Raw genomic sequence first — 27041 nt, 5'->3', positions numbered from 1 at the left:
ACTCGAAAAGATGGCGGAGACTGCAATCCCGAAAGATGTCCCCAAGGATGCTGTGACTGCGACGATTGACTTGCTCAAGCCGCAAGAATCGCAGGACAAGACGCTCAAGATCGAAAACACTGAGAAGAGAGACACCTTGATTGAGGCCGAAAAGAAGTATCAGAAGTCTTGGGAAGAACAAGGAGTTTTCCAGCCGGATGCACCGTCTCTCGAGGAAGTACCATTTGACACCAACCCGGAGGAGCTACGCGCACAACATCCAAAATGGTTCGGTAACTTTGCCTATCCATACATGAACGGAACTCTCCACGCCGGCCATGGTTTCACTGCGTCGAAAGTTGAGTTCACTGCCGGTTTCCAGAGAATGACTGGCAAGCGGACCTTGTTCCCTCTTGGTTACCACGTGACCGGCATGCCTATCAAAGTGAGCCTTACTGCTCACGCAATATTGTACTAAATTTGCTGACTACGTAGGCCTGCGCAGACAAGCTTGTGAGAGAAGTGGAGCAGTTCGGCAAGAACTTTGAGCGATGCCCTGTTGAGGATGTTACAGAGGCGCCCCAAGAACCGCCTGCACCCACACAGGCAGAGACCAAGACTGACCTCTCCAAATTCAAGGCCACCAAAGGTAAAGCAGCGGCCAAGACAATCAAGACCAAGTATCAGTTCCAGATCATGCTCGCACAAGGCATCCCTGTGGAAGAGATTCACAAATTCGCGGATCCGTACCACTGGATCCAGTTCTTCCCTCCCCTTGCCAAGCGCGACCTTACAAACTTTGGTGCCAGAATAGACTGGCGACGACAGTTCGTCACTACAGATGCCAACCCATACTACGACTCGTTTGTTGCATGGCAGATGCGCAAGCTTAAGGAGCTTGGCAAGATCATATTCGCCAAGAGGTACACAATCTACAGTCCCAAAGATGGCCAGGCATGTATGGACCACGACAGACAATCTGGTGAGGGCGTTGGCGTACAGGAGTACACAGCTTTGAAAATGAAGGCAGTGAAATGGTCGGACGCGGCGAAGGCTATCATCGATGGAAAGCTTCCCGAGGGCGCTAATGCATACTTCGTCCCCGCTACGCTGAGGCCCGAGACTATGTACGGCCAGACCTCGTGTTTTGTCGGACCCACCATCGAGTACGGACTGTTCCATGTCAAAGATAACGACTACTTCGTCTGCAGTCAGCGTGCAGCTCGCAACATGAGCTACCAACCTGGCACACCCGGTACTTTCTCTGAAGAGGGCAAGATTAATCAAATTGCGAGCTTCAAGGGCAAGGATCTTGTCGGTACCATTGTGAACGCACCTCTCTCTGTTCACAAGGAGGTCTACATCCTGCCTATGGAAACCGTCAAGGACACCAAGGGAACTGCCGTCGTCACTTGCGTTCCTTCCGACTCGCCCGATGATTACATCACGTCGTTTGACTTGGCGAAGAAGGCCGAGTACTACGGTATTCAGAAGGATTGGGTCAAGTTCGACGACATCCTTCCCATCATCGACACCCCGACCTACGGCAACCTTTGCGCCAAGAAGCTTGTAGAGGACCTGAAGATTCAGTCGCCCAAAGACTCCGCTAAGCTTGCAGAAGCGAAGGACAAGGCGTACAAGGAAGGCTTCTACAAGGGTACCATGGTGTACGGTGAGCTGAAGGGCAAGTCTGTCGAGGAAGCCAAGCCTCTGGTTCGCAAGCAGCTTATCGACGCTGGTGATGCTTTCCCCTACGCCGAGCCCGATGGCAAGGTCATAAGCCGCAGTGGCGATGACTGCGTTGCTGCTTTGCTCGATCAGTGGTATATGAACTATGGTACTGCAGAAAATGGTGGTGATGGGGAGTGGGCCGAGAAGGTCCGCGCTCACATTGAGAATGAGCTCAACCTCTACTATCCTGAGGCGAAGAACCAGTTTTTGCGTGTTGTCGACTGGCTGGGTAACTGGGCCTGCGCGCGTTCGTACGGTCTTGGCTCGAAAGTTCCTTGGGACGAGGCTGTCATGGTCGAGTCTCTTTCGGACTCCACAATCTACCAGGCTTACTATTCCTTCGCTCATCTTCTGCACAAGGACATGTTTGGCAAGGAGCCCGGCCCTCTCAATATCAAGCCAGAGCAGTTTACTGACGATGTCTGGGACTACGCCTTCGGCCGCCGCGAGCGCATGAACATTCCTGATTCGGACATTCCGAAGGAGGCTCTGCAAACTTTGAGGAGGCATTTCGACTACTGGTACCCGCTCGATATGCGTACAAGTGGTAAGGACTTGATCCAGAACCACTTGACCTTCAACCTCTATGTCCACATCGCCATCTTCAATCAGGAGAACTGGCCACGCAGTTTCCGTGTAAACGGTCATCTGCTTTTGAATGGCGAGAAAATGAGCAAGTCGACTGGTAACTTCCTCACCATCGCCGGTGCTGTAGAAAAGTTCGGCGCGGACGCTACGCGTCTGGCCCTCGCTGATGCTGGAGATGACATGAATGATGCCAACTTTGAAGAAACGGTCGCCAACGCTAACATCTTGAAGCTGTACGAGCTGCGCAAATGGTGCGAGGAGCTTGTTCGCGAGAAAATCACCATTGCAGACGGTTCCAAGTACACGGAGACCAAGGAGAAGGAGCGCGTGAGAAATCCCGACGTCATTCAGCGTCAGAGCGGAAGCGAACGTGTTCTTCTCGACGAGATGTTCGACAACGAGATGAATGCGCTCGTCGCCGAGACATATGGTCATTACTCAAGCACCATGTACAAGGCAGCTCTCAAATCGGGTTACCATGACTTCACATCCGCTCGTGACTTCTATCGCGAGGCCACCAAGGCTGCTGGTATCGGTATGCATGAGGACCTCGTTAAGAAGTTTATCGAACTACAGGCTTTGATGATCGTTCCCATTGCCTCTCACTGGGCTGAGCACATCTGGCTTGAGGTGCTCAAGAAGGATGAAACCGTACAGAAGGCGCAGTGGCCCAAGGTTCCTGAGGCGGATGCGCGCCTCTCTGCTGCCCGTGACTTTGTTCGCACTACACAGTCAAACATCACGTCTGCTGAAGGCGCAGCTGTCAAGCGTCTAAGCAAGGGCAAGGCCGCAAGTTTCGATCCTAAAAAGGAAAAGAAGATCACCATCTTCGCAGCGCAGGAGTTCCCTACTTGGCAGAAGAAGTAAGCAACAACAATGTGCAGATTCAGCTTGCACGGTCTGACATTATTTCCAGGTACATTCAGTTGATTCGCGACAACTACCCGAACCTCGATATCAAGGTCCTTAGCAAGCAGATTGATAAGTCTGAGTCAAAGAAGGCCATGCCTTTTATCAATGCCCTCAAGCGTCGTCTTGACGCTGGGGAGCCCATTGACATCGTTCTCAACCGTGAGCTCGCCTTCAACGAGCTTGATACTCTGCGCTCTATGGTCCCCGGTCTCAAGCAGATAATTCAGAAGTGTGTGGATGTTGAGATCATCTCTGTTGCGGATGGTGGCAAGGAGAGTGTCGTCATCAAGGAGGACGGAAGCAAGGGCGAGCAGAGGAAGGAGCTACCCCCACAGGCGGGTAGCGCAGAGCCCGGCAGCCCGAGCTTTGCGTTTGAGAATATCGAGAGTCTACCACTGAGGTAGATGGACTTCCAATCATGGAGTTATGGCCGGAGTATGAAACATACGATCATCTACGAAGCATACAATTCGTGCTGGACCCTAACTAGGGGGAGGAAGCTTGCTGGACGGGGTAGATTCTACGAAAAACCATTTCATTGGGTATGCCATACTTTCACCTCACGAAGCCTTAGTACGTGAAAGAGAAAAGGCGCCATCGTCTTACGAATCCAGTCACCCAACTCAGTCGCAAATCCTAATTCTGGTGCACGAAGCTTACGATTTACTCCGCCTTACGTGAACCGAATACCCTCGTGCTATTTGTTTGTCTGTAATGGCGTGTTGGAGGATCGAGCTCACTTTGCAACCCTAAGGTGGTATTGTTCGGACGGACCGGTGCATCAGAGTAGAGCCATTGATGTGCTATTCGGTTTAGTTCGTTGACTGCTGTAATCAATGTGTAAGCGCGATTGCTAAACGCTTCGAATGGGCGAGCTAAACATTGTTGCACGCGAGCGACGTGTGACCGGCTCTTTATTGCGAGCATACACGATGTCTTGCACTAGAATCAGGCGACTCATCGAGCCTTCTCTGCTCAGTCCTGTCTATGGACGGCGGTGAAGTACGTCACTTGCACACTGCAGAGCTATTAGCTGACAGCTCCGTGCACTAGCTGCAGATAGTACAGCGTTGATACTTCTCCCCATTACTCTCGAAATCGTTGGATGGGTCGCACCTGCACCTTGCACAATCCGGTCACTCGCCGACACGACAAATCAAAAATAGCTCGATGATTAGTGAGAAGGAAGAATTCAAGTTCATTTACGGGCCTCTTGGCACACCGTATCGCTATGTAACATTATCAAAATACGCAAATATGTAAATCGGGTGGCAACTACCACTTAATCTTTTTATCCTTGCCAATGTACTCGTCGATGATGTCGAGGTAGTACTCTTTGAGCTCGCTGACCTTAGGTACTTCGTCGGACTTGCTGTACAGATCGTAAGGGTTGAACGCCCTGACGGCCTCCAGCATTTTGTGGTCCTTCTCGTTCATCATCCAGCGGTATGCATTCTCCTTGTGCCAGGGATAGAAAGAGTGGTATCGGATCATGGCCAAACCCTCGTCGGGGATAGTCGACTGCTCCTTCATGATGTGGTAGAGGTACTCATCGTGACCCCATGACAGCATGACATTATCAAGACCACAGCCGGGAACGTAGATTCCGTGCTCTGTGCTGTAGATAGCGTCGTTATAGTCGGGGTTGTTCTTGAACGTGTCGGGATAAATGACACGGTTGTCAAAAGCGCAGCCAACGGGGAATGTGTCACCGACAACATCCCACTGACCCTGAGCATCGTAGAAGAAAAGGAGTTTGCCAAGGTCGTGAATCAGACCGACAAGCTGGAACCAACGAGGCTTTCCGTCACGGCGGATGGCCTCGGCGGACTGGAGCAGATGGTCGATCTGTGAAAGGGAAGTGTCAGGATCAGACTCGTCAATCAGTGTGTTGAGCTTCTCCATGGCTTCCCAGATGGTCATCTCAGCACGCGTCTTGCCGTAGAAATGGTTTCGGGCCTTTAGATTGTAGGCAACAGTTTGCTTCTCGTGCTGCTCGCGATAGAAGTTCTTGACACGGTCGCATGCCTCCTCGTATTGGCGAAATTGTGTCTTGTCCTTCTCGGAGTCGAACTGGGACTGGGCGTATATGTCCTTCTCCTCTTGCGTAGCAGTACCCTGTTTGACCTTTATGGCGGCTTTGAGAACATTGACATCGTCTACTGCGTCTGATGTAGCCTCAAGGGCAAGTCCATCGCGATGGTCGTTGAAGTTTTCAGCCACGTTGGGCTCTTCGTAGATGGCGCCCGGTGCCATTGTGATGTATGATGTGTGGTCGTGGGTTGTTAGGCGTGTGCTCTCGCCGAAGTCTTCAATGAATTATGATGAAATCTGAGATCGTAGTGAACTGGTAAGTCTCGGATGAAGTGTTGTTGATACTAAGATGGTGGTGCGCAGGATGAAGGTACTTATCCTCTGTTACCCCAGCCCACGCCAACGTATGCTTTCTAAGTTCAGTAACCTCACCATGTCCAGAAACGCCTTTCTGTGGACAGAGAATTCTCGCTCTCCATCTGAGGTCCACTGAAACGAGGACTCTCCGCGATGGAGGGCTCAATGTGGATTGCGGGGAAATTCTGCCCGCCCGTTAGACCGCAGATGAGAGATCTGGGGTTTTGCAGGCCAGCGCTGACCACAGCACCGCAGGATTATGCGGCAGGTGGTTGGTTCGCCCGTCTTAGACTTCACATCGTCGGGCGTTAGTGGCGTAGAGTAGCCAGTTTGAGATCGGAAAGAGTAATTCTCGCCGCTGCTCCGATCGTGTAGCCGCTAGCGCCGGTTGTTGAGCGGGCGTTGATCATGCGGAAGTGTATGATGACGAAGCTTGGAGCACTTTCCCAGCCAGCCAATATCACGTGACTATCAAATGCGCCTCGGTCGTGACTTCCCCGACAGATACGAATAAGGCAAGGACGACCACTTGGCACGCTTCAGCCTCCTGAAAACTTTTCCGTTGCTGGAGCGGAGAGGCTTGCAGCGGCGCGCATCAACGTTTGTCCAGCATCGAGCGGCTCAGCTCTGCTCGCATTGCCCCGCCATTGCCCCGCCGTCGGCATTCGGAAGAATTAATCTCATCAATCACAAGTGACGTCGGCCCCAGAATGGAGTAGGGCAGCTATGGCGTGGGTATGCTGAGCCATGGGCCCCCATACTGCATCCCACCATACTAAATACATATAATCGGTGCCGCCATGAACCCCGCCCTCTCGAAGTTCATTCTCAAAGCCACCCCTGAATCTATTCTCAACCCACAGCCCGACATGAATACCGCAATCCCACTCAACACTGGCGCAACAATCCCGGCCCTCGGCCTGGGTACGTGGCAGTCTGCGCCGGGTGAAGTCAAGAAGGCCGTCGTCCACGCCATTGAGGCCGGCTACAGGCACATTGACTGCGCTTTTTGCTACCAGAACGAGGATGAGGTTGGCGAGGCCCTTCAAGACGTCATCTCGCGTGGTATCGTAAAGCGTGAGGATCTGTTCATTACAAGCAAGCTGTGGTGTACGTTCCACACTCGTGCCGAGGAAGGACTTCAGAAGAGCTTGGATCTGCTCAAGACACCCTACGTCGACCTCTTCCTTATGCATTGGCCAGTGCCCATGAACCCTAATGGTGAGCACCATCATGTATCTGGTACTGCCTCTGTTAACGACCGCAGGAAACCACCCCCTCTTTCCCAAACTCGAGGACGGCAGCCGTGACATCGATCACTCTATCACACACATCGACGCGTGGAAGAACCTTGAGAAGCTGATTCAGACACACCCCGAAAAGGTCAAGGCGATCGGCGTCGCCAACTACTCTGTGAAGTACCTCGAGAAGCTCCTCGCGAAGGCCTCCATTGTACCCGCTGCCAATCAGATCGAGAACCACCCTCTTCTGCCCCAGCAGGAGATTGTCGACTTCTGCAAGGAGAAGGGTATTCATATCACCGCCTACAGCCCGCTTGGCAGCACAGGCTCACCCTTGTTCAAGGATGAGGGTGTTATCGCTGTTGCAAAGAAGCATGACGTTGCTCCTGCCACGGTCCTTCTCTCCTACCACCTTGCCCGTAACTCTTCCGTCCTGGCTAAATCCGTGACGCCGTCGCGCATTGACGAGAACCGCAAGCTCATCTCGCTCGACAAGGAGGATATCGAGAACCTCGAGGCTGTCCAGAAGAAGAACGGCCCAACAAGATACGTCTACCCGCCGTTTGGCGTTGATGTTGGGTTTGCCGACAAGCCCGGCGGCATCGACCTTTCTGGTTGACTCTCCAAGCTGTGAGGAGTACATTTGAGCTAGACAAAATATCATGATTTCAATGAACATATATTACGCTACGTTAATCGCCCTTCGATGCTATTTGTGAAACGGCAATGTGTTTCCATACATTCGCTCAACAGTATATAGCTCCAAGTCGTCTCAGTGATGATAGTTCGTATCCAATCAGCGATTTCAACTGATACATGCAGGTAACTACTGCCCTTCGGTGGTAGAATTGTGTCTATCTGCCCATCCATCCACCGTCGACAGTTAGAATTTCTCCAGATACATATGCACTTGCAGCACTGCCCAAGAACACCACGGCGCCCTTGAAGTCCTCAGGACTGCCCCACCTGCCGGCAGGGATTCTGCTCAGTATGCTCTCAGCACGCTTCTCGTCCTTGATCAGAGCCTCATTCATGTCTGTCGCAATATAACCCGGGGCGATAGCATTGACGCTGATTCCCTTACTCGTCCACTCATTGCTCAAGGCCTTGGTGAGCTGACCAACCCCACCTTTAGATGCTGCATATGCAGGGACTGTAATGCCGCCCTGAAAGGTGAGGAGGGAGGCTACATTGATGATGGAGCCTCGACGGTTGAGAGGCAGGTCTGCAGGCTGCTCGAGCATGTGGGCACCGACATCGCGACACAGGGTGAACACGCTGGTGAGGTTGACTTGTAGCACAGCGTTCCAGTCATTTTCTGGGAACTGGTGCGCGGGGTGCCGCTTTTGGATGCCGCCACAATTGAGCAGGATATGGATGCGGTGTCCGTCGGCGAGGATTCTAGGGGTAAGCTGAGTGACGGAGTCGTTGGAAGACAAATCGGCGGTGTAGATGGTTGCCTTGCGACCGAGTTTCTCAATCGCTTCTTTTGTCTGCTGATTCGACTCGTCGCGCTAGGAATTGTCAGCGAATTGTCGGAAGGGCTAGAAGTCCGGATTTACCTGGACAAGGAGGATGTCTGCTCCTGCTTCGGCGAGGGCAATCGCCATAGATTGACCAATTCCTCGTGTGCCTCCTGTTACGAGGGCGGTTTGCCCCTCGAGAGAGTAGAGCTGCTGTACAGTGGCCATCGTGTGTGCTAAATCTCCAGTGGTGATTCGGAATGACGCAGTTGTAGGCAGAGTTGAGTAACAAGATGAATAATGGCTTCGGCAGGCTACAATATCAATAGAGACTGAACAGTCAGACACACGTATCGACGAGGTAATTCTCTGGCAGAAGAAGCTTGCGGCACTTCAATTCCAGCGCATCATGCTGCAAGCTTGGTTGACGCTCGGAAGGTGTTCGGAAAGCGACCCCACATTTTCAAACGCCGACGCGCGACAATGATGCGGGACAGCAAACGCCGAAGTGGGAAGCTGTCTCCACGATCGTGTGTTTCTGGGTAAGGTTTGCCGCATGCGCGTAATAGTTTTCCGTGGGATTGGCAAGACCAATCCGGGCGTGGACTCTTCTTCTCCATCATACCTTCACGACAGACGCTATTCTCAAGCCCTGAAGAAGTAACATCGCATTGATCACTTAACTCAACGCAACCGAACCATCATGTGCGCAACACACGCCCAGACTGCGACAGAAAGCAGGCCAGATGCCTCAAGCCAAACCCAGATCCGCGCGTCTGTCTTGCATGGCGCAAAAGACCTGAGAATCGTAAGCACTGGATCCGAGTGTCGCAACAATTAAGGCCTAACAAACAGTTAGGAATCACGCTCAATCTTTCCTCCAGGCCCAACAGAGCTGCAAGTCAGCATTCGTTCCACAGGACTCTGTGGCTCGGACCTTCACTACTACAGGCATAATCGTAACGGCGACATCATCGTACAAGAACCGCTCTCTCTTGGCCACGAATCTGCAGGTGTTGTTGTTGGTGTTGGCTCAGAGGTCAAGAACTTCAGTGTTGGTGACAAGGTAGCACTAGAAGTTGGCCAACCTTGCGAGATTTGCGAGAGGTGTAAAGAGGGGAGGTATAACATTTGCAAGAGCATGAGGTTCAGGAGTAGTGCGAAAAGCTTCCCACATGCACAAGGAACGCTGCAGGACAGGATCAATCACCCTGCAGCCTGGTGCCACAAGTCAGTTCGATAGTTGCACCCAGATGGATATTTGCTAATTGGTGTAGACTGCCTGAAGATATGTCACTCGATCTCGGTGCGCTACTAGAGCCATTGAGTGTGGCTATTCAAGCAGCGAAAAGAGCGCAGTTGCAAGCCGGTGCGACAGTGTTGGTCTTTGGTGCAGGTGCCGTGGGTCTGCTGGTTGCCGCAATGGCCAAAATTTCAGGCGCTGGCACAGTGGTCATTGCAGACATTGACCAAGGACGAGTGGATTTTGCTGTCAAGAATCATTTCGCCGATCACGCCTTTACAGTACCGATGAAGCGTGGCAACACGATCGAAGAACAGCTTGATATTGCAAAAGAGACAGCTGCAGCGATCGGGAAATCTCCAAAGGGTAGTGCTGGAGAGATTGGTGAGGTTGATGCTACATTTGAGTGCACAGGTGTGCCCTCATGTGTGCAGGCGTCGATATACGTAAGCGGCTTCTTTCGTAGCCACAGACAGACACTAACACAAGAAAGGCTACTCGACCAGGAGGTAAGATGCTACTTATCGGTATGGGAACACCAATTCAGACTCTGCCGATCTCTGCTGCAGCCCTTCGCGAGGTCGACATTCTCGGCGTGTTCAGGTATGCGAATACGTATCCAACTGGCATTGAGGTTGTTTCCAAGAAGGGGCCAGAGTACCCCGATTTCTCGAAGCTTGTCACACACAAGTACAAAGGCCTTGAGGCCGCCGACGAAGCGTTCGACATGGCCGGCAGGACAAAAGATGACAGTGGTAATCTGGTCATTAAGGTTGTACTAGAGACTGGCGAAGAGAAGGCGAGCTTGTAAGTATCATGTATGGTGTTGCTATTCGCGTCTGAAGAGCTCGTTGTACATACGGAGTAGACCACTTTAAACCAAAGCAATGACGTATGCGGAACAGTCGCTTGTCTGCAAGTCAACCCGTGACACATATGCTGATTATTGCAGATCATCTCGACTGTCACCATAGAGACAATGCGCTGCCAATTTGCTGAGCATATTCGCTTTCTTCCCGTGCCTTCAAGAAGCCGAAGGGCACTTGTTGTGGTGGAGTTTTGCGGGGTGACCGTTCTTGAAGGAGAAGATTTCCCCGTTCGGCCCGGTCCCACCGGCGACCGGCGCGCCACAACTCCACAAAAATGCTTCACGCCGATAGCCCTTGTATCCAGCATCTGCAAGCGAACATCATGGTGTCTGGTTGATCGTTTTCAGCTGGTGTTTCGAAGGCCGGATCTTTCCACGTGGGAACAGCCGTCCCATCGCATATCGACAATTGGGACAGAGTCTACATGAACGTTGCACACGCTTATGGAAGGTGTGGGCGAGATTACTCGATGGAGTGCTCGGTTTCTTGAACGTAGAATCTGCGGCTCATGGTGGCTGTCCGGGTGTCAAAGGTAGTGCAACAGACCCTGAAAGCTATGGCCCATAAACTTTTAGGCGGTGACCTCGCAGCAAGTGAACAAGACATAACTTTGTCTTCGCCCACTCTCTGCACTAAACATCTCACCACGCTCTTCTCTTAGACTTCCCCTTCCAAGTTTCTTCCTCGCAAAACAATTCTTCGGTACAATGGTTGAGCTCTGTAGACTCAAGGTTGCTTGCTCCGGCCTCGGTCGCATGGGCGCGCGTCACGCCCTTCACTTCCTGCATCGCACACCCAAGGCCGAGCTTGTTGCAGCTTTCACACCAGACTCCAAGGAGGCAGCGTGGGCAAGAGAGCACCTTGAGCCATTCGGCGTCAAGATCTACAGCAACTATGACCAGATGCTGAAGCACGAGGGTCTTCAGGCAGTTGTCGTTGCAACCGTTACCACAGCGCACGTTGAGCAGTCTATCAAGGCCATACAGTCCGGTAAACACGTTTTGTGCGAGAAGCCTTTCAGCACAAAGCTCTCCGCTGTATGTACCTGCCATGTAATCCTGAATTGAGCGCGTAACTGATCCCTTACAGTGCGAGGACCTCCTCAAGACCGCCGCTGCCCATCCCAACGTTAAGGTCATGTGTGGCTTCTCCCGCCGTTTCGACGCCTCATACCGCAATGCATACGCTCTTGTCAAATCGGGCGATGTGGGACGACCTTCGATCCTCCGATCCCAGACCTGCGACAAGTACGATCCCTCGGGCTTCTTCGTCGAATACGCGAAGTTCTCTGGCGGTATCTTTGTCGATTGCAACATACACGACATCGATCTCGCATTGTGGTACTTTAGTGCCGACTCTGACGGCAAAACCCTGCCCAAGGTCAAATCCGTTGTTGCCTTTGGTATCACAGCTCTCGAGCCTGATCTCGCCAAATATGGAGATGTGGACAACGGAGTAGGCATCGTTGAGTTCTACGATGGCCAGATTGCATACTTCTACAGTTCGCGCATGAACGCACCAGGCCAACACGACATGACCGAGATCATCGGTACAAAGGGCAAGCTCGCTGTCAACTCCAACCCCATGACGGACCTTATGGAGGCACACCTGCCCAACGGCGTCCAGCGCGCTATCCCCCAAAACTACTACGAGCGCTTCGAACAGGCTTTCGTCACCGAGGCCAACGAATTCACAGACATCGTTCTCAACAATAAGGACACCCCCGTCAGCCTTGAGAGCTCGTACCAAGCCGTCAGGATTGGCGTTGCGCTGCAGGAGAGTCTAAGGAGCGAGAAGAAGATTTGGTTCGACCGTAATGGCAACCAGACAGGCAAGCCACAGACGAAGTCCAATCTGTAGATTCTAAAAGCTCTTTTCATTATTGCGTAGCGTGTCATGAACCATGGGATCATATCAGCTAGAGTCATCGATGCCTGAATCAGATCCGTTGATCGGGTTCAAGGACTACGGGCACTTAGACTTCCTAATGCACACCATTTTTCAACGTTTTTTCTTATTGTTACTAGGTGCGACGCGCATTGATCCGAACACCGGGCACCAGGCTATGAGCATCTTGCGTGTTCTCGATCTTTCACCTTGCCAGCCTAGCCATTCCTATCAGGTTTTATTGTCCTGCGTGTGAGGGCACTGTGATCTTAGTCGCGTCTGTCCACATAGGAATATAGAGCAAAATCGCTTCAGCACAGATCCAGTCGGATGCAAGATGATTACTTCGTAAGATATGTCTAGGGTCAGACAGATTGCTTGGAATTGCTTTAAACTACCCCGGTATGATGTTCAGCCATGTCTGTCGCCCTAGTTCCACCAACATTTAGTTGCATCTACGTTGCTTCGTTCTGTTTAGCATCTGGTTCCGGACAACAGCATTTGATGCGTCGAAAGTCCTGCGTTGATTGCTTGATGAGCGAACGAGACTTGTGAAAGTCATGATATGGGACGATGCAACCACCTTAGTCATCGTCGTCACAGGCTTGGCGATCCTAGGCCTAAGTGTGAAATGTTCCATGATACGTCGGTAACGGGTGTACTACCACGCCCGTGGACGCTCTATACTCCCACCCTTCCCGACACTGCCCCTCATACATCCCGAGTGCACCACACTCCCGTCGGGCCAGACCCTGATAGCACTTCCACCAAAGCGCTTATGACAAACCGCACAGTGTCTATCTTCATCCACCACCACCCTCCTGTTCAGCCCGCCCGGCTGCCCTGGATTCTTCTCATACTGGTCGCCCAGATGCAGCGCCATTTCCACACCCACTTTCTCAACACCTCGCAGCCTCGCTACGATCCTCTCTTCGTTTAGCACCGAATTGGCTGCGCGAATGCGGCCCTTGAAGTAGCTTTCAAGGTCTTTGACGGGCAGCGAGGGCGGGACGAGATCCAGTGTTGTCGCTGCAGGTAGACGCGCGCCGTGTTTGCTTAAGAGATCGAGTGCGGGCGGCCAGTTCGGCGCGTGCGGTGGTGGGGGTGTGAGGTACAAGGAAAGAAGATTGTGGTAGATGGAGGGTTCTTGGGTGTCAGGGATGCCCTTTTCAGATTGAGATTGTGGGTGCGGTGATGTGACAGGTGCATTCGTGGAGAGGAAGATGGTATTGCAGTACCTACGATTGTTAGTTGACTACCATAGAGAAAGAGTTGTGTCGGAGAAGGGCTCACTCTTCAGCTTTTACATAGTCTTTCAATTGGAAAACGTATATCTGCAACGCTTGTTTATGCTGACCCATCTTGCTAAGAACGATGGCACGAGATTCGAAGAAGTCCGGATCTATCAACATTAGCTGTCTTTCAGTATCACAGAGCATAGAAGTGTCTCACCATCAGGGCTCAACTGCTTAAACACGCGGTAATTGTTATAGTTTCCGCTCGTTTTCAGAAATGTCTGCAGCCGTTCACGCCACGTTACCTTTTCATCATCCTCGAAGGTCCCCGACCGCAACCGCTCGAGGAACAGATCTACCAGCTTCTGGTGGAAATCGGGCGTGAGATCATTCAGCTCCTCGATGATGTGTTCGAGATACTTGACTGCGAGCTTGAGGTCCAGCTTCTCCAGAAACTCAAGCACACGCTGGCGCGGGAGGGTTTCGGCGTTCTCTGTATCTGCGAGAAATACGTCCATACCCAGACTCGGGTCGGTCCGCAGGGGCCATTCGGCAAACTCGAGGATCAGGTCGATCATCTCGGGTGGAAGCTGCTGTAAGTACCCCACCGTGCGCTGTGGCCCCTGCAGAGCTGGAGCCACCTCCTCATCTGCCTCGTTCTTGCCGAATTTCTCTAGTAGTTCGAGCGCTTGGCGATGCAGTCTTTTGCCGTGCAGGAAGTCGATGAGATCTGCGTAGCGACCTGTTTCGTAGAGCTTCTCTTGTACGACGTCAGGCTCGCAAAAATTGGGCAGGCGGAAGAGAGAGCCTGCAAGCGAGGACTTGGTGAGCATGTATGCGCGAAAGAGGGTGGTGTCGACTAGCTGCGCGACATCGAGTAGCTTCTCCTTCCAGTCGATCTCGCCTGAGGTATCTTGAATGAAGTAGTGGAAGGGTGGTTTGAATGGTTCGGGTTGGCTGTCGTTGGGTGCAGGGAGTGGCTCCTTGAGGTTACCGTCGGTGTCGATGTAGCGCTTGATTTGTACGCGACACTGTGCGAGGTAAGACTGTAAAGCTCGAAGAGCGTTACTGAAGTCCAGCTGCTTGTCGGGCTGTGTCGTCTCGGTGACCTTCTTGGCTGGCCTGATGCTCGCTGTCTCAGCGGCGTCGTCTCGGATTGAGGAGCGTATGGATGCGGTATCTGAGTCGACCTTCTTATGGCCGCCGACCAGTCTGCCCATCATGGATCGTCCAATGGTTGTGGCGGGGTTGAAGGTGCTCTCCCGGCTAATCTTCTTGATTTCTTCGCTCTCGTCTACGTGTTTCTCGCTGCCGAGCTCGTCGTCGTCTGCTACACTGCCGTCCCCTTTCACGCTCTCCTCCTGGGACAGATGGCCGGCGACTGCTCGCGGGAACAGCGCTATGACACGCTCAGGCGGGGCCTGGGCATCGATGAAAAGGTCCATGGAGTCGTGCCACTTCTTGTCGTGGAACAGGGCCTCGGCCTTGAGCGTCTTGATCTCGCGGACGCGGCCATCCTTGTCGCGCAGCAGGGTATCCTCGAGCATGGCCAGCAGACTCAGGGCCTCGTCGTAGCGGCCGCTCGCCGCCAGCTGGTCTATCTGCTTCTCGTAGCTCTCGGCGCCCATGCGCCAGATGCAGCGGTCGCTGGCGACCAGGAAGCCCTTGCCGGCGTGGGCCAGGCTGATGTTGGGCTGCGGCACGTGGAGGAAGGTGGCGTTGGGCAGGGCGATGTTCTGCAGCAGGCTCAGGGTGTCGGGGTTGCGGACCTCGAGGCTGCCCTTGGCGGGGGCCTGCAGGGCCAGCATGTAGGGGTACGAGTAGGCGAGCATCTCGGGCGCGAAGGCCCACGGCACCTGGCGCTTGTCGAGGGCGGTGCCGTCGGCGTCGATGAAGAGGCTGTTGACGTCCTTGGCGAGCAGCATCTGGCCCTCGCGCAGGCGCGTGGCCAGCGGCTTCGGCACCCAGCTGCCCATGCCCATATAGCCCATGCCCGACGACGAGACGGCGCCGAAGCGCGCGCCGCCCTGGCCGGCGGCGTCGCCCATAGGGCCTGGCTTGACGATGTCGTGCACGGCGAGCGTGTCCATGTCGACCAGCACAAAGCCAGGGTCCATGCCGGCGACCAGCTTCGTGCCCGAGGCCCAGGTTAGGCTCTTGACCGAGGCGGCCAGGGCCAGCTCGACGGCGTCGCCGCTCAGCTCCGTGTCCTGCCAGGTCCACAGGATGATCTTGCGCTTGACGGCGACGGCGAGGCGGCTCACGATAGACGGGATGCCCGTGGCCGGGTCCTTGACGATGTTGCTGGCGGCGGCAAAGGTGGTGGCGCCGCGCGTCTTCTCGAGGCGCTCCTGCAGCTGGTACGTGTGCAGGTCGTGGATGGACACGTGATTGTCCGACAGCGAGATCAGGATGTTGGTCTCCTTGAGGAAGCCGAGCTGCTGCACGGGGCGCCGCGAGAACTTGTCCTCCTCGCGCAGCAGGTCCGCCGCGCGCGGCTTCGCGGGCGCGCTCGCCGGGTCGGGGCCATCGCTGGCGGCGGGCGCGTGGGCGTGGGCGTGGGCGTGGGCGTGGGCGTGGGCGTCGCCGTTGGCAGTGCCGTTCGCCGTGGGCTCCGTCTCCTCGTTGACGCGGTAGATGCGCAGCGCGCCGGTGCTGAGCCCGACGAGCACGCGGTCTCCTGCGCAGCTGTCAGCGTCGTCTGCGCCGGCCGCGCGCGCTGCGTACCGTACGCGAGGATCGACTCGATCCGGGACTTGTCGCGCGCCTTCAGCTCGACAATCGGCTTGGCGCTGAAGGCAGAGAGCATGCTGGGCGGGTCGGGGCGCGGCCGCTCACGGAGAATGGGGCCTGTCGCGGGGCCTGTCGCGGGGCCTGTCGCGGTCGCGGTGCCAGTTGCGCTCGTTGTGGCACGCGTGGACCGCCCATCGACGCCCGGCCGCCATGTCATTGCGGTCCAGGCGCACGTGCCGCAAGCAGCCGTCCGTCACCTCCGTCACGGGCCGCCACACAGCGCCACACGTCACAGCACCAGAACGAGGCTGACGGAACGAGAGTGTATTTATTGTAAGGAGCGGACGTGGCAGCATACAGGAGGGGCAATTGGCATTGGCTAGCTACGGTCCTCAGCGGACCCAGACCGTCTCCCTCGCATTTTCTCCACTGCAGGTGTGTGCCAGGACGCCCTCGCGCCTCCCAGAGCCATCTGGCACCACACCGCACCCCCCGCCGCCGTTCATACAGGTCGGGCAAAAGCCACGAATCAACTCAAGTGGCGGCGCAAAGCGCACGCAAAACCAACCCCACATCCGAGGGACGGGGACAGCTTTTACTTGATGAACAAAACCAGCCGTACACAGGCGCAAAAATGTCGACTTTCAACAACATCTACCCTCCACCTCCCGGCGCCCCTCGCAAGGCGCCGGACGTGGGTGGGTAGGAGGAAAGACATAACGCTCGTTACCAGTCAGCACGCCCTCTCCGAGTTCCCCCAGCGACAGCCACAAAGGGTCTTGCGATACAACCAGAGGGCCGGTGGTATGGGAAACGGACGTGTCGAAACTTCGAAAGGGCGGCGAATGAGCGAATCATATCCACATATTGCCGGTTCGTGCACAGCGCACAACCTGCGTCTCTACACTGCCTCCGTGCCACACGCGCGCGAGGGGCCGGGTCCAACGGGCAAGCCACAGGAGGAGCGGGCGCGTCGGGCGCGCAAGCGGGAGCAGTGCACAGTTCCAGGGCACGCTGGAGAGGATCAGGCGTAAGGGACCTCGGGGACAGACTGACCGAAGAAAAATTCAACGCATGCGTCGCAACCACTCCACACAACTCGCCTTACGATGAAGAAAAAGGGAGGGGGAGTGTGGTCGCATAACTCCAGATCGACTCCTGCAAAGAAATACATGGCTTCTCGTGCGTACATGTGAGAGAGAGGAAAAATTATCTTGCATTCTGAACAGGGGATACAGGAGGGGTTTCTCAACGACGCGCAAAAAGCAGAGCAGTAACAGCACAAAATGAACCAAACGCAAATCGGGTATTGAGAATAAAATGCATGCACCAATTCACACAGCACGGAGAAGAGCAAAGCTCATTCAATCCGCCCGTCTCCGCGTCAGAGAGCGTATTCGCATCACCTGACACTTCATTGAAAACGTGAAATGAAACTTTAGTGAACCAACAATGGTCTGAGCAATTACGGCTGCAGTCGCAATGTCACATGACAACCTGACCGTCTGGTATAGACACAGAAGCAGAAGCGGCGGTCAGTGGTAGACGATCAGGCTGTCGACAATGGAGTCTTGGACGACCTCAGCGCCGCTCGGCGAAAGGGTTGTACTTCTCGTCGAGGGGCGAAGGGTTGGCAAGTGTACCGTGGCTGCTCATGCGTACGTGGCCAGGACGAGCCGAATCAGTGACAACACGCGCGTCTACTTGCCCAATCTTCTCTGTCTCGGGCTCGACAGTCTGGAAGGGTCGGGGTGTAATTGTGTAGGGCGCAGTCTTGTTGACTTGGTAGTCGTTGGCGACGTATTGCGGTGGAGCGGAATCACCAGAGACAGGGGCTTTGGAGGCGTCCATGGATGGGTCGTTGTAGTAGGCGGTGCCTGATTCAGGGTCGCGGCGAAAGAGATGGGACGAGGCGTACACGAGGCCACCGATGGCGATGAAGAGCCAGACAAGTATAAGTGCGCCGGAAATGAGCGCTTCGGTTTGAATACCACTCATGAGTTTCTCGATGACGCGATTGACTGCTTCGGTGATCTCATCACTCGCCTGACCGTTAGGGTCGGACAGAAGATTGGCAGCAGAGTCCGACTCGCTAGCTTCAGCAGCGGCGCCAAGGGATAGGGTATCATTTGACACGCCGGGGAAGTTGACGTGGGCGTGCTCTTGGACCCAAGTCAGGCCGTTCTGGAAAGAAGCGATCTTCAGGCCGATCAGGCAGTTCAAAACTTCCTTAATAGGTTCGTAGAGAACAGTGCCGCCAAATGTCGAGTTGAGGGTCTTGCTCATCTCATCCACGAAGACGTTCAGAGTATCGTTGACTGCGGTGGTGCTGGTGTTCACCCAGCCCAGGATATCGTTGTTGATCTCATCGTCCAGCTCAGCGACGACGCCATTGACGCCCTCAGACCAAGACATGGACGCATTTTGGAGAGAAGCAACAACCTTGCCAGCAAAGTCAGCGACCTGCTCCGTGAGCTCGGGAGTCTTGTCTTGAATAGCCTTCAACAAGAGATATTGACAGAAGCAGGCGAAGAGGCCTGCGATACCGAGAGCCAGCAGAAAGAGCATGGGGACGGAGGTGGCGTAAGCCCAAGCCCATCGCACAATTGCTTGACGACGAACTGAGCCAAAGCGCCTGCCGATCCACAGACCGAACCCCGAAGAAGTGGGGCGCGAGGCCAGGTAGACAACGTCCATGCCTTCGTGGCCTTCCGCGAAGAGGGCGGCACGTTCTTGCATCCTGCGGTACCGACGGACTTCCATCCATGCCATGGGAACACAGACAAGGATGGCGAGGACAATCAACACGCCAAGAGCGATCTTGCGCGCATCGTAAGCCATCTTAATGAGGTCGTCGAAGAACTCATTGATGGAATTGCCCTCAGAGCAGAAATCCAGCTTCTCCTTCTGGGGGATCGGGAGTGTATCACGGTCGACCGTGAAGTTGTTGGTAGCCCGGATCAGTTTCTTGACCTCTTCGAAAGGCAGGCGGATGATATTGTCGGTGAAGTTCTGCACCTGTTCGAATGTGGGAATCGAGTTGTTCAACTCCTGGAGGCCTTTCTGGAGTTCGGGCGGTACTTCAAGTCCCTTAAGCTTAGCGATCTGCGAGTCCAGGTTGATCTCCGGTTTGTCAAAGCCGGGCAGGTTGAAGTTGATCTTGTCAAGGACCGAGTTGATGCCGTCAGAGACAGTCTTGACTGCGTTGCCCATGTCGTCGGTAACCGAGTCGATGGTTTGATTGAGGGTCTTGCTGATCTCGTTGCCGATCTCTACGGCAGCCTGAAGGCTGCCGCGAACAGCCAGGGTAATCAGGCAGAGGTAAGTGCTTGTCATCATGTGGATGACAAAGAGAACAATCTCCTCGACGCCAGTAACGCTCATCTCCAACATGGACATGAGGCCACTGACAGCCTTCTCAACCCCGGAGGCGGTCATCTCGTTGACGCCTCTCGCCATGTAGTGAGGCATGGAAGCCATGGAGCTACCAATGTTCTCTACCTGTGTGCAAGCACTAAGTGCTTCGCGACGTGCAGAAGCAAGGCTTGAGTCTGTACTTGCGATGGCGATGAGCAGGCGAACGAGCACTAGGAGGAGGAGAATCGTCCAGCGGTTGATCCATATTTGCGAGAGCCTAGCTCGAAGGCCAAGATATGGTTTAAAGTTTGGTGTTTGGTTCATTGGGGGTCGTGTTGCAATTTGCGGTGCGTAGTAGTCTCGCATCTCATGATCGCCAGCGGACATAGATGGAGGCACAGCTGGGAAGGATTGCTGTTGGTTCACTGAGGAAGCCATAGCGAAGTTGGATGGTTGTAAAACGGGTCTGCAAGGTGTATTAGGGTCGTGCGTCTTCAAAGTCGTAGGTTCGTTGAGAAAGCGAAGGCGAGTATAGTCCAGCTATATTGTATATCTCCCAGAGATAGGTGGCAAGGGAAGAAAGGTATTAAGAAGTTAAGAAGAAAAGCAAGACAATAGGAACAATAGGAACCCCAACGCTCCACACAATGCGAGAAGTGTGTGGAAGAGGATGTGAGGTGAAGGGAAGTACACAGTGTGAATGGAAATAGCGTGAATATCAATCTTCACAACGCGGTATGGAAGCGAGCTACGTACCGCGAGAGGCGAGGACCAGCTGCAGGCGGCCCACATGGTACCAATAGTACCTCATGGACGTGGCCTGCTCGACCACTGTGTTTCAGCGCGCATCCAGCTCAGTGAGGCTCAAGTTAGAACAGGTGGATCCAGGAAGCGGTGGTGGCCCAAATAGGCGCCCTCGGAGGCTGAGCCAGCCACTGCTGACCAGTCATTTGCTTGTCAGACTGTCAGTCTGGGGAAGACCAGAATAACGCGCTAGAACGATATTGCGCGGCTGCATTCTGGGGCCTCTTTGTCCTTGGGTGGCTGGCGCAATTTGTCTGAGCGGGCGTCCTTTGTTCCACGACTTGCGCTCATTGGTGGCCTGCGACAGTCGTACCGGCGCGAGAGAGTCAGATCTGGCGGCCTGCGCAATCTCGTGACGTGTAGCCCATCACAGGTGGAGTCGTTGTCGAGCGCAAGGGAACACGACCTCCGGGCATCAGTCGTCAGCAGAGGAGGTGCTCGGAGTGTAGAAAATGCAGGCACGGCATGCTTTGTAGGTTCTCGCCGCACGGCCGCGTCAAAGGCGTAGTGGCGCCCATATCCCGGTTTTATGCAGGTTTAAGCAGACGTCATCCACGATTTCGCAGGTGGAACACGGTTTTCCTTTGACAGTGTGCCAGCAATGTTGTATTCCAAGTCGCAGTCACTGTATCTACCTGTGCGATCACCACAGCTTCCCTTGCGCGAATTGATGCCTGACAGCGCTTGCGGTGTGTTTTCGTGAACACATCAGTCGGTGCGGATCAACAGCTGGCTGAGGCGTAGCGCCCGCTGTGGGCCAAGTCAATCCGCCCTCGATCACTCTTGTCCAATCATCGCCCCGGCGGTCGCAAAGACCTCAAACGTGGCGGATTGCCAACACCCCAACCTTCCATCGTCACTGCCGTCAAGATTCGAGTCTGCTCTGCCCAGGTGCCACGAGACATCCCAACACTTACGCCTCACTTCAGTGCGCATCCCACAAAATTGAAGTATCACGTGCGGTGGCTTTGCGTCTTCCTGAGGTCGAGACCAGCCGCTCCACCTCCACTTGCACAGTGGCACAGCCCCTGACAGCAGAGTTGCATGCTACGTGCGTGATCGAATTCTCAATGACCTTAGTCATATGTGCATTATGTAGGTTGACGTAGCGGCACGTGCTCGAGAGTCCACCGTCTTAGGTACCTAGGTAGTTCTACAAGCTACGAACAGGCAACTATGCTCTATACTGTGCAGGTGGTCCGTACACATGGTCAGTGTTCTGTATTCTCAACTACACGTTCAGGATCTGCGCAAGTGTTCTTTCCAATGTGTGGGTTCTTCAGTCTTTTCCTATCTGAGATCAAGGTTGACAGTTGTACTTGTGCAGCGCCGCGACCTTCTCGCGAGCATCGAGGTCGTGATGTACTCTCCATGCTACCCCTGCTCTCCTTCATATTATCTGCAATGTCATGGATCATTTCTAACTCTCGTTTTGGTGTGGTGCTGGATGCTAACAGCGATCGAGCATATGCATTCACTGTAGGTACTGAACGCGACTTGGTACCTTGCCCTCAAGTGGAATCTCTGAGTCAACTATATCCATGACCTTACGGTAGGCTTCACTTTCACTTATTTCGTCGCCGCGCTCGCTTAACAAAACTTTTCTTCCGTCCACTTTGACAGTCGATACCGCGAACTACAATGTTTGTAATTCTTGTCGCACAACCATTCGCTTTCAAGCTTGCTCCAGGTCAATCATGCGCAGAGCTTTTCTTGTTCTCATCTCCACAGCACAGTTATATCCCAATCGACCAGATTTAGACTCAGTGTGGACCACTTAGATACGCGGAGATTGAACGAGGCTCGTGATCACTCAGCAAAGCATTATCGGAGGCTTCCTTTTCTACGCTGTGTACATACACCGCTTCTTCCTCGAAGCGGGCCTCTCACCTTGACCCTCGACCAGTCCTCAGGCATCAGCCGCAAGTCTTACAAGAACGATCCTATTGTGAACGTCTCTCAACCATCAAACACCTCCCAACTTCGGGAAAGCGATCCGGACGCCAGCACTAACTACAACCTTATTCGTTCTCGACACATACCTTGGACAAAGTCAGACTGCCTTCCGATCAAACTGCCCTTCTCCGCACCCCACGTCCATACTGTAAGTGCAGCTCGGCGAGTTGCAGTATCTGCAATACTCATTTGCATGCTAGCATCGCTTCTGGGTTTCAAACCTCCGGCTTGCACGACTTCCATTTCACAAGAGTAATTTCATTTAACCACGCCGCAAATCATAGTGCGACACAGTAAAAGGTACGCGCAGCCCCGCGTTTGACGTGTACTCAAGGCAGCCATTGAGAGTCGAGGCGGTGACTACCTGTTCTTGGATGTCTTTTGCCCGACCAAGTATCACGAGAAGCCCTACACCGACTTCTGAATCAAGTACTGGCACTACCGTTTTTTGCTTCTCGTGCGTCTCAAGAGGACGCTTCAAAACGCCGAGTTGACTCTCACTGAACTCCTACGAAGAGACACTAACCGGAAAGTCAACATCTCACAGGCATCAATAGCGCATAGGAACCATTAGTACGCCCCTCGTACACGAAGCCCTTGATACGTAAGCACAAGAGTCATCGTTGTCCAGCCCAGCTTCCTGCAAGCAGGTGTCAAGCTATCAACAGATTTCGCCTTTATTCCGTAGGCGCTAGGTCAGCCCGTAGGCGCTAGCTTTCTAATTAAGGCCGCACAATGGCAGAATCTGTTAGAACTTTCGGTAGGAACACAAGCGCCCTAGACAGTCTGGATGTCAAGGCCGACGCTGTGTCTTCCCCGCCTTCAGGAAACAGCAGTGATACCCTCCATGACAGCGAGTGCTTCGAGGAAGAGATCAAGTTCATCAGTACAAGCCCACTAAGCACTGCGACTCTCAACTTTGAAGAGTTGAGCATCCGAGATGAAGACCTCTCCTCACATCCGTCGAAGCATACCGACCGTCTCACTGGCACCTTCTTCAACCCTGGACAAGACCCTACGCCCACGCCCGCGCCCGCGCCCGCGCCTACCTATGGTCGCCACTCGCAGTTTCGCCGTTATAACGACCGCTTTCATCAAGGCCCTGTTTTCGTAAGAGGAGGCAGCAGTCATCGTAATACTCGTGCATGGGTGTCCGAAGAGACTCGCATTGCTCAAGAGTTTCTCACTATCCGGAATTCGATGAGAAGGGTATTCAAGAACGCCGATGTCGCCAAGTGGAAAGTTTCAGATTACATTGCGCATCGAGAGGCAATGATGGCGTCTGCAACCAAGAAGCTTGCACAGCAAGCGCAGGATCGAGAGGAGGGAGTGAACTTGTACAGTCTCCCCATTCCTCCAAAGACGCAAGACATGATGAGGCTTTGCGGTCTCTCTGGTAATTTCGAACAAATCGGCAACTACAGTCGAGCCCTGGGCGAAAAGACAATCTGGTGTGCGGACTGGCAGAGCGGAAAGGACGAAATTTCCCCATGGCCCTGCTTGGCAGAAATGAAGTGGGAAGGGGATGACCGTGCGAAGACAGGTGTCGGTCGCTATCCACCCCTCCCTCGCGAGCAGGGTCCGATCGGACTTCCTTGGAATCAGCTTCAGGCCGTCGACCAGTATCCTCTTGACCAGATTGCCCGCATTCCCACCATGGAGGATGTCTATCTTCCTGTTGACGAAATTGATGATAGTGTCAAGTACGATCTCCTCAACAAGGATCTCGAAGACGCCATGGACGTCTATCTTGAGTCTTGAGTAAGGATCTAAGGAACCCTTGCGGTGCCATATTTCCTTTCGTTTAGAAAGCTTCCAGTCCAACACCCCCTTCGCAGATGTTCCAAGTTCGCGACGATTTGGCTCACCTTTCAGAACCAATGTGACCACTGATCAACCGTACAACACTGTCACCGACAATCACTCACCAGATCTGAGCGATCTTTTTGTTCAAATACCAAGGGAGGGCTGCGTTGTTTCCCTGCCTTTTTCAGTTCCCTCTACTTGTTTGTCCGTTCACTGATCATATTTCTTTATTCTGGACACACCCACTATGACTCGATCCGTGATCGCTGGTCATGATGGACAATGCTGCGACCTCACAGAGCGATATGCTCGGATATATTGCAAGGTTACGGCCTGCACTGTGTCGACGAGCGACCTCACGATGCTTTTGATTTGAACCCCCTGCGAGACACGAAAACATGGGTCCTCTGATTTTGAACACATTTGATTGACTTGAAGGACTTGGGATTGACGATCCCGATGAACTCGGAGTCTTGCGCTCCGTGTGTCAGGTTGATCACACAACCATGAGCGGAAGACACAATGGATGACCTGTTCAGTGTGAATCTGGAATTAGGCGCTTGCAACTCATTGAACACATTGATTTTCTCATACACTGATCCTATTCAAGTACATATCAAATTCAAAAATTGCTTTCATATGCTGGTCTCCACGTGTAGCTACACTGATCCCCGAGGCAGCCACTTATTTCGTCTGCGGACTGGTTGTCATACTCAACCTGGAGCCTTAATCGTCGGTCAGTCGGAGTCTTCCATCAGGCAACCAGCTGCAACACCCGATTGACATCACCGATCCGCGACCAATCTCGCAACCCCAGACACGACAGCGCCCATCGCTCAACGTACAACACGGCGTTCGCGGTGAGTTCACTTGCGAAATTGAGGGCTATTAAGCCAGAAATATCACTTGACCTAGCAAGCGCTGTTGCAAAGATAAGAGCTAAGAGACTACATACTTGACCCCGCTTTGACCCGTCCAATGTACCTGGTTTGCACCATCTACTACCGAAAATTGCGACAACTATTCGCAAAGTACAACATTTCAGCACTTGAGGGCCAAGGTTGTAAATTCTGAATTTTGCCGCTTATTTAACGAACTCGGGTAGGTTAGGGGTAGGTACGATGTCAAAAGTGGCTGCCTGATGATCGTTGTCAGCTCAAGCCACCGTCAGAATACATATTTTGGAATGCTACAAGACGCTGCGATATTGTCTTTCCCAGTCCTTATTTTCCTTTGACATCATTCTCAGCGAGCTGAAAATGGCTATCTTCACGCTGACCAGCATCACCGTCACCCTCCTCAGTCTGTACATTACGAGGCGAGTTTATTGGGAAGTAACTGTTGGCTCGCGGCTTCGCAACTTCGCAAAGCAACATGGCTGCCTCCCGGCGAAAATGCGTCAAACGCCATTCACTTTCGGCGCGGCCTTCTGGTGGGGCCAGATCAAAGCCATCCAAGAGCATCGTCTCCTCCCCTTCTGGGACCAGAGTTTCAAAGAAGTCGACGCACATACGCGCCGGCACTACGTCCTAGGTACCGACTTCTTCGCTACAGATGATCCGGAAAACGTCAAGGCAATCCTGGCAACTAACTTCAGCGCTTGGGGTCTCGGTCAGGACCGCATCAGTGAGATGTCGAGCTACCTCGGATACGGAATCTTTGTCAACGAGGGTGCTGCGTGGAAGCACTCGCGCGAGATTCTGAGGCCTTGTTTTGAGAAGAGTTTGGTTGCGGATGTGGAGCTGCTGGAGCGGCATGTACAGCGACTTCTCGAGCTGGTGCCAAAGGACGGGACAATGGTGGATTTGCAGCCTTTGTTGCATGATCTAAGCATGGACATCGCAACTGAGCTACTGTTTGGGAGAAGTACAGATGCTTTGGGCCGGAAGGACGGTGATGATGAGGTCAGAGAGTTCTGTGACGCGTTTGACTACGCTTCCAACCCTTTCGAGCGAGCGGCATTTAAAAAATGGGGTTTTATCACGCTGTTCTTACCGGATAGATTCAACTCGGCGAAGAAGAAGCATGTCAAAGTTATGCAAGGTACCTTTCCCCTCTACAAGCTCTTAGACATCGACTGACACAAGCAGATTTTGTCGATCGCATAATCGCTGCCCACATATCCGATTCCAAAACCTCCGACAAGGAAAAGCACCGCTACAATTTCATATCCGCCCTCCTCGAGTCCACCTCTAATCACGCCACCATTCGCAGTGAGCTCCTCAACATCCTCTTGGCGGGTCGTGACACCGTCGCCGCACTACTCAGCAACATCCTCTGGGAGCTCCCGCGCCACCCATCGATATTGTCCACTCTGCGTGCCGAAATTGCTGCCACTGCGGGCACCAATCCGCCTTCCTACGACGATCTCAAGGCAATGAAGTACCTTCGCGCCATCACAAACGAGGCCCAGCGCCTCTACCCTATTGTGCCCATGAACGGCCGCGAGGCGCGCGTCGACACGGTGCTGCCGCGCGGTGGGGGCGCTGACGGAGCCAGCCCTGTAATGGTGCCCAAGGGCAGCCAAGTTGGCTGGATCTCGTACAGCATGCAGCGACGCAGCGACTTGTTTGGAGACGATGCAGATACGTTTCGGCCGGAGCGGTGGCTAGAGCCTGGGTTCCGGCCTGGGTGGGCATTTGTGCCCTTTTCGGGAGGGCCGAGGGTGTGTATCGGGCAAAATTTTGCTTTGACGGAGACAATGTATGTGGTTGCGAGGATAGTGCAGGGGTTCGAATTGCTGCGCAGGGATGATGAGGAGTGGAGGGAGAAAATTAATATTACATGTACAGGGCTAGGTGGGTGTAAGGTTGGGCTAACGCCGAGAGTGGAGTGAGATGATGGTA

At 53.7% G+C, this 27041-nt stretch overlaps 10 protein-coding genes across 10 annotated transcripts; 6 read left to right on the top strand and 4 right to left on the bottom strand.

Annotated features, from left to right (window-relative positions):
- Positions 1–10: 10 nt before the first annotated feature.
- On the top strand, positions 11–3614 carry C7974DRAFT_416274 (uncharacterized protein; the record flags this gene model as incomplete). The annotated part of the gene is made up of 3 exons (XM_046143969.1): positions 11–424; positions 475–3161; positions 3215–3614. The coding sequence occupies 3 exons, from the start codon at positions 11–13 to the stop codon at positions 3612–3614; spliced, it is 3501 nt and encodes a 1166-aa protein (XP_045994228.1).
- A 697-nt stretch (positions 3615–4311) lies between these two features.
- On the bottom strand, positions 4312–5610 carry C7974DRAFT_39663 (uncharacterized protein). The gene has a single exon (XM_046142095.1). The coding sequence runs from the start codon at positions 5464–5466 to the stop codon at positions 4486–4488; it is 981 nt and encodes a 326-aa protein (XP_045994227.1). The 5' UTR covers positions 5467–5610; the 3' UTR covers positions 4312–4485.
- Positions 5611–6197: 587 nt separating this feature from the next.
- C7974DRAFT_465479 (NADP-dependent oxidoreductase domain-containing protein) lies at positions 6198–7532 on the top strand. Its single transcript, XM_046146295.1, has 2 exons — positions 6198–6822; positions 6869–7532. Exons 1-2 carry the CDS (start codon positions 6402–6404, stop codon positions 7459–7461), a joined length of 1014 nt encoding a protein of 337 aa, XP_045994226.1. The 5' UTR covers positions 6198–6401; the 3' UTR covers positions 7462–7532.
- On the bottom strand, positions 7528–8796 carry C7974DRAFT_401165 (uncharacterized protein). The gene is made up of 2 exons (XM_046142581.1): positions 8405–8796; positions 7528–8356 (listed from the first exon to the last, which is right to left on the bottom strand). The coding sequence occupies exons 1-2, from the start codon at positions 8531–8533 to the stop codon at positions 7697–7699; spliced, it is 789 nt and encodes a 262-aa protein (XP_045994225.1). The 5' UTR covers positions 8534–8796; the 3' UTR covers positions 7528–7696.
- Positions 8797–8813: 17 nt separating this feature from the next.
- Positions 8814–10605, top strand: C7974DRAFT_401163 (chaperonin 10-like protein). Its single transcript, XM_046142580.1, has 4 exons — positions 8814–9113; positions 9165–9535; positions 9583–9994; positions 10042–10605. Exons 1-4 carry the CDS (start codon positions 9009–9011, stop codon positions 10357–10359), a joined length of 1206 nt encoding a protein of 401 aa, XP_045994224.1. The 5' UTR covers positions 8814–9008; the 3' UTR covers positions 10360–10605.
- A 23-nt stretch (positions 10606–10628) lies between these two features.
- On the top strand, positions 10629–12435 carry C7974DRAFT_39626 (uncharacterized protein). The gene is made up of 2 exons (XM_046142057.1): positions 10629–11454; positions 11507–12435. The coding sequence occupies exons 1-2, from the start codon at positions 11125–11127 to the stop codon at positions 12275–12277; spliced, it is 1101 nt and encodes a 366-aa protein (XP_045994223.1). The 5' UTR covers positions 10629–11124; the 3' UTR covers positions 12278–12435.
- Positions 12436–12965: 530 nt separating this feature from the next.
- On the bottom strand, positions 12966–16348 carry C7974DRAFT_317704 (uncharacterized protein; the record flags this gene model as incomplete). Its single annotated transcript, XM_046138614.1, has 4 exons — positions 12966–13542; positions 13598–13706; positions 13757–16219; positions 16267–16348. 4 exons carry the CDS (start codon positions 16346–16348, stop codon positions 12966–12968), a joined length of 3231 nt encoding a protein of 1076 aa, XP_045994222.1.
- A 1231-nt stretch (positions 16349–17579) lies between these two features.
- C7974DRAFT_39609 (uncharacterized protein) lies at positions 17580–20252 on the bottom strand. Its single transcript, XM_046142039.1, has one exon. The coding sequence runs from the start codon at positions 20065–20067 to the stop codon at positions 17854–17856; it is 2214 nt and encodes a 737-aa protein (XP_045994221.1). The 5' UTR covers positions 20068–20252; the 3' UTR covers positions 17580–17853.
- A 2644-nt stretch (positions 20253–22896) lies between these two features.
- Positions 22897–24434, top strand: C7974DRAFT_441521 (uncharacterized protein). The gene has a single exon (XM_046145368.1). It carries the CDS (start codon positions 23125–23127, stop codon positions 24148–24150), a length of 1026 nt encoding a protein of 341 aa, XP_045994220.1. The 5' UTR covers positions 22897–23124; the 3' UTR covers positions 24151–24434.
- Positions 24435–25454: 1020 nt separating this feature from the next.
- C7974DRAFT_436242 (putative P450 monooxygenase) lies at positions 25455–27031 on the top strand (the record flags this gene model as incomplete). Its single annotated transcript, XM_046145117.1, has 2 exons — positions 25455–26238; positions 26286–27031. 2 exons carry the CDS (start codon positions 25455–25457, stop codon positions 27029–27031), a joined length of 1530 nt encoding a protein of 509 aa, XP_045994219.1.
- Positions 27032–27041: the final 10 nt, after the last annotated feature.

Source organism: Boeremia exigua, assembly GCF_020726555.1.
Source record: "Boeremia exigua strain MPI-SDFR-AT-0100 chromosome Unknown C7974scaffold_10, whole genome shotgun sequence".
Taxonomy (NCBI): domain Eukaryota; kingdom Fungi; phylum Ascomycota; class Dothideomycetes; order Pleosporales; family Didymellaceae; genus Boeremia; species Boeremia exigua.
Note: the sequence above shows the minus strand (reverse complement) of the source record. Positions and strands in the feature narration are given on the sequence as shown.

What these genes read in the sequence shown, in the direction of transcription:
- C7974DRAFT_39663 (XM_046142095.1), bottom strand. Translation starts at nt 5,466, where the DNA reads ATGGCACCGGGCGCCATCTACGAAGAGCCCAACGTGGCTGAAAACTTC.
- C7974DRAFT_465479 (XM_046146295.1), top strand. Translation starts at nt 6,402, where the DNA reads ATGAACCCCGCCCTCTCGAAGTTCATTCTCAAAGCCACCCCTGAATCT. An exon ending in AGTGCCCATGAACCCTAATG is followed by an intron (nt 6,823 to 6,868) that starts GTGAGCACCATC and finishes TAACGACCGCAG; the next exon opens with GAAACCACCCCCTCTTTCCC.
- C7974DRAFT_401165 (XM_046142581.1), bottom strand. Translation starts at nt 8,533, where the DNA reads ATGGCCACTGTACAGCAGCTCTACTCTCTCGAGGGGCAAACCGCCCTC. An exon ending in CAGACATCCTCCTTGTCCAG is followed by an intron (nt 8,357 to 8,404) that starts GTAAATCCGGAC and finishes GACAATTCCTAG; the next exon opens with CGCGACGAGTCGAATCAGCA.
- C7974DRAFT_401163 (XM_046142580.1), top strand. Translation starts at nt 9,009, where the DNA reads ATGTGCGCAACACACGCCCAGACTGCGACAGAAAGCAGGCCAGATGCC. An exon ending in CCTGCAGCCTGGTGCCACAA is followed by an intron (nt 9,536 to 9,582) that starts GTCAGTTCGATA and finishes TAATTGGTGTAG; the next exon opens with ACTGCCTGAAGATATGTCAC. An exon ending in GTGTGCAGGCGTCGATATAC is followed by an intron (nt 9,995 to 10,041) that starts GTAAGCGGCTTC and finishes AACACAAGAAAG; the next exon opens with GCTACTCGACCAGGAGGTAA.
- C7974DRAFT_39626 (XM_046142057.1), top strand. Translation starts at nt 11,125, where the DNA reads ATGGTTGAGCTCTGTAGACTCAAGGTTGCTTGCTCCGGCCTCGGTCGC. An exon ending in TCAGCACAAAGCTCTCCGCT is followed by an intron (nt 11,455 to 11,506) that starts GTATGTACCTGC and finishes GATCCCTTACAG; the next exon opens with TGCGAGGACCTCCTCAAGAC.
- C7974DRAFT_39609 (XM_046142039.1), bottom strand. Translation starts at nt 20,067, where the DNA reads ATGGCTTCCTCAGTGAACCAACAGCAATCCTTCCCAGCTGTGCCTCCA.
- C7974DRAFT_441521 (XM_046145368.1), top strand. Translation starts at nt 23,125, where the DNA reads ATGGCAGAATCTGTTAGAACTTTCGGTAGGAACACAAGCGCCCTAGAC.